At 46.5% G+C, this 10,375-nt stretch overlaps 1 protein-coding gene across 1 annotated transcript in view; it reads right to left on the bottom strand.

The window, feature by feature from the left end:
• Nucleotides 1-10,375, bottom strand: part of RAPGEF1 (Rap guanine nucleotide exchange factor 1) — a 50,046-nt gene that overhangs the window by 15,723 nt on the left and 23,948 nt on the right. The window contains exon 11 of the mRNA XM_057371597.1: nucleotides 7,733-7,891. Coding sequence (XP_057227580.1) covers nucleotides 7,733-7,891 — 159 coding nt within the window. The remainder of the gene's footprint in view (nucleotides 1-7,732; nucleotides 7,892-10,375) is intronic.

Here is a 10,375-nt window from a genome sequence, read left to right as displayed (position 1 = left end):
ACGCAGTTGTGGTGCTGCTCCATTGAGGGATCTGCTGCAGAGAGAATGTGCAGCACAGAGCTCTCAAGAAGCACAGACACAACTTGCTCAAACCAGGCTGAAAAGTGACACCTCTGTGATGTAAAAAGAAAAGGAATCAAAGGCAAGAATTGGAGAATTCAGGCTACATTTTCTCAGGAGAGCTGAGCAGGTAAGAAAAAKCAAAGCTTAGTCCATCACCTGAACCCCAGCTGCAGCACCCAGCTCAGCAGTAGTATTTTTGTTTCTACCTAAGAAAGCTTAAAAATCTAAACTGAGAACAGCCTCAGGCCAGAAGCCTGGTCAAAAAYGAGCTTTTCCTCTACAAAGGAAAGGAAATGTAAAGGTCAATGGCTAGACTTTACCTTCCACCACCTTAATCCTTGAGTGGCTGTGCCTTGCGTGGAGTCCGGCAGTGCTCTGGGTGCATTCTCAGGGCCCCAAACAAATTGCAGGCCATAATACACAGGAGAGGAGGGAGATGCTTTGGAAAGAGAGCTTAAAAGACTACTGAAAAATAATTAAAATGCAAATCCCCACCACATGCCTGTGGCTAAAAGGAGACTGGCTCTAGGACAGGCTCCTCTCTCTTCCTGCCCATTTCTTTCCGGATGAGCAGCGCTGGCTCCAGGGACACTGTCAGCTTTTGGAGCTGCCTCAGTAACAATGACAAGTCTAATCTCTGTATTTACTTTCTGCCTGGATAAATGCTCTACATTTATTCATTTTCACTTGCATGGCACAAACCACTAAATCCCTCGTAAGACGCCAGGCTCATGACATCATCTTGGCTCAGCACATTCATTACGCCTGCCTGGTATTTCATGATCTCACTGGTACTAATACGGCAACTCTCACCCCAAGTCCCAGCCTAGACCCCAAACTGCTGCTCAACGGCTCAAGAAAACCCTCAAAAAACTGCTGTGCTCCTGTAGAGGAAATAATTAGCCCCAGCAGAAGCTCTGTGCCAGCTCCCCCACTGCTGGACTTCCTGCACCCACATGAGCTGGGCGGCACACGCTGTCCTTCACTTTGTAGTTGATGGACATCTTCCACCCAGGAGTTCCAAGGGGTTTTGTCCCTGACCTGCMGAACCCAGAGGAAAAGCCAGGCTTGTGCAAAGCAGCGGTGGAGCTCACGCAGGGCAGCAGTGAAAGGAAATGTGTCCTCAGCCAAGTCACTCTGGGACAGCAGAGCCCTGCGTGAGGCGCTGGCAGGGTTAGCTCAGGGCAGACTCTGCCTGCAGGGACATGAGTTATTGCTGCTGGGACAGGAACATTTGCACAGCTCCTGCCTTGCGGAGTTTCACACACACATTAATCCCAATTCGGAGACAATTTAGACCTAAATATAGTATTGCAGGAATTTTACAAGTTTAAATGCAGGTATGTCAGTATTGACGATCACTGTGTGTTCATCTCCCCCTGGTTTTATCAATACACCTCTCAGAACAACCTCTTGGCATGGCATACAGTGAAAATGCCAATTTAGGGCCCAGGTAGCCATGGAAATGCATTAATCTTYCTTATGTGATCCGTGAACAATCATTCAAGGATGCAGACAGGCTCTCAGCATGCTGTTAACAAAGGGAACAGTGCAGAGAAGCCTTTGGTGTGCTGGCATTAATTAGTCAGACTGCTCTCAACTCCCAATCTGGTTGTAAAGTTGCATTTTGTAAAAAGGGAGCCAGGGAGCCCCCTCCTTCCTCCGGAGCCTGCAAGCAGCTCTGGAATTCCAGTTATGCAGCCGTGCTGGGACAAGAGCCAACACTGAAGCATACTTTACAAAGAGAAAAAAACCCACCCCGAAGTGGAGATGATGTCCATATGGCACCCATTCCTGCTGCTCCCAAGATGGCCCAGCCCAGCCAGCAGCTGCCCCAGGAATTGCAGCCATGGCTTCTGTGGGATCTGGGTGTTGTACAGCTCTTGGAAGCCCTGYCATCCTCTAAAACACATACTTTTCTGGGGAGGGGACAGTCCATTCCACATATCTATCACAAGGAAACAAGCCATCCTTTAGAGCTCCCCCCAAGAGGCAATMGTTTATCTTGGAAACAAATCAGTGCTTGTTTTAATCAGCTTCTCAGAGGTTTCCTGCAGGGTCAGGAAGGCCTCGGTTATGGGCTTCACGGACACAACCTCTGACTCTGGGGCTTTGCTTTAAGTATTTCCAAAGACTCCCGTGGAAAGCTAGAAAACAGTGTACAATAGGAATCTTTGGGAAAGGATGCTCTCCTGTATCCAAAGCCTGGCCACACTGCCAGCTCCCACCACAGGACCAGAGGAGGCTCTCCCAACATGAGTGACTCTGACTATGACAGCAAACATCCCAGACAGGGAGAAGAGAGTTCCCTYCCCTTTCACAAGTACACTGGTTTTCAAAAAGACCTTATCTGCCACTGGGGAAGTGCTTGCACAAAGAAGCTTTGAGCTGGGAGCAGTCTCATCTCCTGGGAACAGCAGGAAGCAAACGTGCCTGGCCCTGAACATTTACCACACACCGTGACACACAGAGGTCTCCCAGAGACTGCATCTTTCAACCTTTCAATTTGCTGCCTTTGATTTTTTGCGACGGTGAATATTTCAGAACAGCTTTCCATCATTAGAAGCCATGTTACAGGATATCCCAAAGGTCAGTGACATTCTGGCTGTTTATTTGGATTAGATGGCAGGAGATAAGCACTCCAATAGAAAACTGATTTCAGGAGCGATGCTTCTTCACACTCACTGGGCTTGGCTGACCACAGCTAACAGGGAGACAGGGATATATATGCAGAGAGTCAGTGGTTGCAAGTTACAGCAGTCTCCAGCCTAAACCCAAAGTTGAATTCAATTACATGGCTGACAGAGCATCTGCAGCATCAGCAGACACGGTTTTTACCTTTTAAGCACAGCCTTCTCAGTTACCCTGTGGCCTTCTGCCAAATCAATCTGCCATCCTGCCAGACACTCCCAGATCAGGTAGAGTATCAGACTCCCAAAATATGAAGCTATCAGAGGAAAGGATCAATCTTTCAGATCTCCCCTGCTAATGCTATTAAGGGAACGCCGTGGGCAACGTGCCAGAGCTGGATGCCCAAATTGTAACAGTACAGAACTATGTTCACAAAACACTGGGTGTTGCAAACTCGTTACACCCAACGAATATAATTGCACAGACAACTATTGGAATAGACTTCCTATCTCATGACACAATGCTGGGCTTCCAGGTTCTTTGGCTAATGAGGAAGGAAATGCTCCTGCAATGAATGGCTGGAAACACAAGYTGCCAACAGAATGGCTTCAAGCACTGCCACAGGAAAGGCAGCAACTCCTCGGGCTGGAATGTTTCTCAGCAAGGCCTCTGACCTGGCTGCAGAGCTGACCTCCCTGCTGTTAACTGATGGTCAGCACAGCACATGGATGGATGGGGATTGTTGTGTCTCCTGTTTTCTGCAGGAGAAAACACAAAATCCAACTCTTCCTTATGRGGGAGAGATTCCTGCACATCTTTCCAACAAAACAAATATGGGGGCAGGGGAAGAAAACCTTCAGAAGACTTATTAACCATGCTGTCATGCATCCCTCTTTGGAAAATACCATGAGAATTCAATTCAATCACACCTACTGCATCAACTTTCAGCTTATAAACAAAGCCCCCAGATCAAGATGGCAGATTTTAAAAAGACAGTCTGGAGACCAAGACAAGACTTCTAAAAAGTCAGTCACACAAAAAACATGGCATGTGTGGCCTATGAAGTCAACATAGGTTCAGAAAGACCTACAGAGACCTGCAGTGTCCCAACTGCAAGGAAAATGTACGAACCCCCAGAGGAAGTGACTTTCAGCAGCAGGATCCAGTGATGCCAGCAGGCAACAGCACCATTAATCCCAGTGTCCAGGCCTGCCACGGGCAGTGGAAATGAACACAAACACAAAAAGAATGCTAAACAGGAAAGGCAAAACAATACCTAAGACAGAGCAGCTGGTGAAAGGGATGCAAATCTTTTCATTCCCTCTTCCCTCTGCTCCAAGTGAAGGAGACAGAACTTAGGACAGAAAGGAACAAACATACGATGACTTCCCAGGCATGGTTTGACTGGGGCTCCTACCATATGAATGAGAACAGCAGCAAGGCAAGGAAAACATGGGAAGCACATGTCAGCGTTGTGCAYGCCTTTAATCACTTATCTGACCCCCCTTTTCCTGAACATACGTTAGCACACACACAAGAAAGGAAAACAGTTGCTGTGAATTTTCCGTGCACTTGCTCAATTTGCTCAAGAATGGTGGGAACAAGAGARAACAGAAGCGCTGAACTGGAGCTTTCGTAAGGAAATCACTTGTGCCTTCTGCTGGAATCTGACAGCCAATTGGTTTCTGGAAAATTACTGGAAATGTTTCTTAATTAAAAAGAAAACATAAGAAAAAAATCAGCATTTTAAGAAAAGGCAAATTATTTCTCTACAGCAGAGGATGCAGCCAAATTTTTACTAATGGCATGTACATGCCTTGGAGATACAACTGTTCCTTGTTTCAGCATGGAAAAGCTTCCCTGAGACTTTCTGCAGCCCTTGGAGTGGATGGGCAGCAGTGGAGTTTGTCAGTGGGTGATTTCCTCGGTCACTGCAGASCTCTCCAGCTGCCAGGAAGTAACGAGATTTCCAGATCTGATAATTCCTGCTGCTCGGATACCTGCCCACCCATTTCCAGGCAAACAGCACAAGGATTGATTAAACCAAAGCAAAGCAGCTCTGTGCTCAGGAGAAGGGAGGGAAGTGATCAGCTGGGCAGAAATTACTGCCAGCTAGAACCAAGGACGATGCCTTCTTGTTGCAAACCTCCTTTCCCATTGCTCAGTGCTTTCAAAAGAGGTGGGAATCCCTCAAATGGTTCTTACAGCTGTTCCCCCAGTGTGGGGTTTAATGGCTCAGCTGTCCATGGGATGGGGAACATGATGCAGTTCCTTAGAACACCAGCCCACACTACCAACACCACCCCTGCTGGCACAGAGGCCAGACACGAGTCAGACTCGGTCAAAAAAACAGCTCCACTTGCCAAACCTATGAGGTTTGATCCAGTTGCTCAAGATCTGCCTCTATCCAGTAAAARCTATTACCTCTGACACAATTTCCTGCAAAGGAGGCAAAAACACAATTAGTGGGTTGACAGAGCAGTGGTGGCAGCCGAGCTGCAACAGCCTCTGTGGTGCTGATTGGAGGGAAAGGAGTCAGGGCTCGAGAAAAATTCGTGCATTAAAAATTAAAAGATGCTCTGAACAACCTCACCTCTTTTTTGCTGTCTGAAAACAGCCTTTTTAAGCYGTGTAAATCAGTAGTAAGGCACTAATCCTTCACCTGGAGCACAAAGCTAAGGGGATAACAAGCAGAATGTGGTATGGGCTCGGTTTCCCTGCTGCTGGCACCTGAACAGAGGGGACAGGGGCAGGTCCTCCCTCTKGGGGTGACTCCTGTGTCCTCCCCAGGCCAGTCTCCAGGGAAATGAAAAAAGCACAGGGCACTTTCTGAAAATTGGCTGCACTTGAAGGGCCTTGCTGACACTGGGTCAGTGGATGGCCATCGTGTTTAGCAGCTTGAACTTCCTGGTATTGATCCCAGGAGGATTTCTCTTCCTGTGAAGAATCAGTAACAATTTATGCAGGAGACACCTAATTTTAGAAGATCTGATAGTCACCACTGCTGTCTGGGCACACAAGAGGCCAACTCAATGAAGACATGAGAATATGAGGAGCAGAGCAACATCCTGAAGTGTTGCTGCTGCAGCTCAGGGCATCCCTTGGATGAAGGCCCAAGGAGGAGATCACAGGAGGGGCTCTGGTTTTTGCAGGGCTGATGGAGGGTGTCACCCTGGGAGGGATCCAAAGCTCCACAGCTGTTCCACATCCCTGTCTTATTAGGGATGGGAAGTGGGATAAACCATGCTGATGGTATTACATGGGTCAGCTACGATGCATGTAAGGACATTGGTATTTTGCAGCTCAAAGGGACACTCTGAGTGAAAATCTCATTTTTGGCTGTGAAAAAAATAGACCAGATAGAGTAATGAGAGACTATGAGATTATCCTAATTTCCACTAATGGAAAAATCACCATTTTTAATTCACCTTATTTCCTGTGTGCATTTGACAGTTCACTGTCCCACTGTTCTCATTGCTCCTCATACTCCAGTCATTTATCTTACCTCTCATCAAAACCTTGCAAAAACGAGTAAGGATTTTTTAATGAAGTTTTAACATTTCTTAAAATAATATATTCACAGTAATGTAGTCCAAAGTAAGATGAGAATGGGTCACAGCAATTTAATAGGTGGCAACCATTTAATCCAACCAGGACGTTTTTTAAAATTGAAGTGCCCACATATTTTTAGAACATTATAAAATCGTATTTATAGCCTCTCAATTAAATCAAAAATAGTCAAGYGCCTTTACTTAGTCCTCCAGTTCCATGTTTTGCTTGCAATATCACYACCAAATAGAGAGCTGTACAATTCAGGACTTTTACTTCAAATTTTAGAGCTGCTTATCACAAATTTATGCAAACACTAACCTTGCAACCCCTTAGCTTTTTCACCGGTGCAGCAAAGCTATGATCCTGCTCTCTCTCACACAAGKGGAAGCCAAAAGCTTTCATTCATGGCTTGTGAAGTAGCACTACTTGTAAAGCACTTGAATACTTTCTTCTTCTTCGGACCAATGATTATCACTAATTTTTAAAGAATGAGTAAGTGCTGAAATRGGAAGATAGCAGTGGCACAGTGGGAGGATACTGTTTTCAAACATTTAATATTAAACTAATTGACCACTTCTGAATCTTCTGAAGTCTTATCTGATAATTTCTTCTCCAGAAGAAGCCTAATTTACTAAACATCCAGGGCACTGTCAAAAAATAGTGTATTCTCAGTTGTCATCACATGGCAATCAGAGCATAACCACACAGCGTAACATGCAAACGAGCCCCACACTGATGAGCTGGTGGAATCCCATGGTTGAGTTTAATTTCATTATGTTAACACTTTGTTATTAGTACCATTTAATTTAAGCAGCTGATCAGAGATTTAAGCAGTGCCTAATAGTATTTTGATTTAAATGATTTCCAGCTCCTCCTGCCATTCTCTCTTCAGGCTGCTCACAAGTGCAGTAGGAGAAAACCCTGCTCATCCATCAGCAAATCATAAAAGCAAACTGAGCTTGTCTGGAACCATGGAGACATGAAGGGAAGCAGACAGGCAAAAATGAGATGGAAAATCTAGCAGAGACCATTTTCTAGAAAAAAAATTAAGGAGCTGCAGCCCCTGTTCCATGTGTTTGACTAAATCCATGGATTTCAGGGACAGCATCTTGTTATTTCTCCCAGAGCAGCCTTTAATTGACTCATCCACATGGCTGGCATTATGCAATGGGACAAGAGGACTSTGCAGCTCCAGCCTGGGGCACACAGAGGTCACAGGAGAGTGCCTGGGCACACAGGCCAGCTCTGTTTCCTCAGTCCCCCCCACCAATGTCACCATGAACACGTAATTTAAAGAAAACTACACCTCCCCTGGCTCCACTTGGTGAGGTTTACACTCAGGGAGATTTCCACACTGCTTTTCCCACCTRCAGGAATTCAAAAACCCCCAAAAGATGCTCCACCTTTACCTGAGAGGGCAAGCAGAGAATTTGCACCCAGCAATGAGACAACACCCCCGTGTTCCAGAGGAGCAGAGAGAACTCACCGAGTGCACAGGAAAGGAGCTGTGCCGGCTGAGAAAGGAGTTAGAGACTGACATAGTGAGGCCCTGAGTGGCACCGCAGTCCTCGGGGGTGAAGGGCACTTTAGGTGGCTGGACACAGTAGGAGACAGAAGAGAAAGAAGAGGCAGCATAGGAGGCCTGCTGAGGAGAGGGAGAAAGCAGGAGACACAGAGAAAGAGAGCACAGAAAAGGCGATGAATAAAGGGCAAGAAACGCTAACTGTAAAACAATGCATATAATGGCTGGCTAAACAAACAGCTATTCATACAGTTCATCAGAGCCAGACACACCAATATGCCTTTCCTGAGCTCAAGAGGCACGGCAAAAATCACAATTCAAATCTTCTTTGTTTCACAAATCCCTTAAAAAACCAAGTCCTGCCTTCCCCCTCCCTGCTCAGCCATGGCCAGCTGCTGCCAGCACAGACAAGCTGTTCCTCRCTGCCCTTTTCTCCCCGTGGCGTGGGGGCAGATGCTCAAAGAAGAGCTGGCTTCAAGCACGTGGTTCTTGCAGACTACTCTTTTATCTGGCAACCTGAAGATTGGGAACTTGGCCTTTCCAGTGTGAGCTCTGGGTCCTCACTGGTATTGCTGGGATTSTGGGTGACAGTGATGTCCTGCCACTTCTCTGTTCAATCCAAAATTATCATCACTTGCACAGGAGGCAGCTATTACACTGCAAGTAACAAATCCTGGCAAGGAMTTTCTCCTGAATTCCACTCAGTAAGGAGGCTGAGAGAGGATAAGGTATATTGAGGCTTTTTCAGCTCTGACTTGTTGAATAAAACATACAATGCAAACACATAATCTTATTTTTGATTAAAATCTGAGGCTGACAAGAAAGGACTTCCTCACTATTACATTATAGAGGAGTCCATCCAGCAAAACTTGCTGCTGCTAGATTTGATATGGCATTTCAAAAACTCCCAGGGCAGCAGGAGCAGAGGAACAAGAGTCTGGTGGCTTTTACAGGGAGTTTTAAATAAACCATCACCTGCTTGCACCTCCTTCCCAACAGAGGGATGAAGGGTGGGAGGCTGMACTTGAAGAAACCTTTGCTCCAGGGGAACTGCAAGCAACACCTTGATGGTATCAGCTTGCAAAACAACGAGAATGGCCAGCAGGCAAAGCAGTGACATCTCAGCTGTCCACATAATGATTAAAGGGAAACAAAGAAATGCTTTGCTCCAGTCGAGGAATTCAGAACAGGAGCAGAATTTCCCTTCTGCATAAAGGCTGCAGTAAATCTGTGCTTTGCAGACTCTGATCATGGCTGTGCAGCCCAAATCACCTCTGGAAACATCACGGAAGTGCAGCCACCTCGAGGAGGGGGAGGAAGGCAAGGGATGCAAGGGACAGATGACAGTGCAAGGGTCACACTGATGGGGACCACAGACCCTGGAGAACTGCCTGACCCTCCAGAGACGAGTCCTGCAGACYCTTCAGAGTCCCTGCAAAGCAGATGGGATGCTGGCATTTAAGGGCTCATCCCCACAAAGAATTAATGCACAATACTCAGTTTAGCTTAGCCAAAAATGTCACTCTGTCTTTTTAGGACTCCTACTTGCATCACAGGAACGTGGTTAGGCAAATCCCAAAATTAGAGTTAAAAAGCAACACTCTGGGACAGTCAAACTTTAGCACAGACAACATGAAGAAATACTGCAAGAGTCACCCTCGTGATGGTAAGAGCATGGCTCTGTTCCCACATTTCYTCCCATTTTGTTAATGCCATGGCCAATTTAAGTAAGCTACATCCGCACAAAAGAATTTTTTTAAATAGAGCAAATAATTAATATAAACAAAATCTCTAAGGTTGGAGAAAAGAAGAAAAAAGAGAGAAAAGAAAGGAAAACCCTTAAAAAGAAATGGGACAAAACCCATGCTCCACTAAGGTCAGAAACAAAATTGCCATCACTGAGCCCAGGATTTCATCCCCCACATGGAAAATGGCCCTTTCTGTGCTGTTAAACCCACCAGCAACACACGTGTGGATGTGCCTCTCTGTGCTGGCAGTCTGTGGGGCCAGCACAACTCTGAGAAMCAGGTAAAATCTGAATCACACAAGGGGGTTCGTGTGGAGGAAACACACACGAGTGAACAGTGRCTATACCAAAGGCCTGTGCATAACAACATAAAAGCAGTTATTTCATTTAAACAGTTATTAATAGTGGCATCTCTGACAACAGTTTCAAACCAGCATTGGGAACACAGTGCAGCAATCTCTTGCAAATTGTGCTGCTCAGTGTGTGTCAAAATCTTCCGAGCAGCTGTCGTTGCACAAGCCTGGCACAGGTTCAGCCCTGCCGTGTGGAAGGCGAACATTTCATTTTTAGGGCATTTTAGGACTTTCCAAGCTTACAGGGAGCACTCTGAACGTGGGGTTACAAAGCAACAGAAAAGCACACGATGCAAAATGCCTAAAGCCRCGTTCACAAGCTGCCAAGGAGCACGATGTGGTGACACCATGAGACACCCTCCCACCAGCACAGCCCGTCAGAAACAACCAGCAGCAGGCAGAGCAGAGCTGCTCCTGGCACTCTGGTGGCACTGCCAGGTGTCCCTGTGGTGGCACTGCCAGGTGTCCCTGTGGTGGCACTGCCAGGTGTCCCTGTGGTGGCACTGC

This window comes from Malurus melanocephalus, unplaced genomic scaffold (assembly GCF_030028575.1).
Source record: "Malurus melanocephalus ecotype Western Australia unplaced genomic scaffold, MMel_1.1 scaffold_149, whole genome shotgun sequence".
Classification (NCBI taxonomy): domain Eukaryota; kingdom Metazoa; phylum Chordata; class Aves; order Passeriformes; family Maluridae; genus Malurus; species Malurus melanocephalus.
This window is presented reverse-complemented; position numbering and strand designations above follow the sequence as displayed.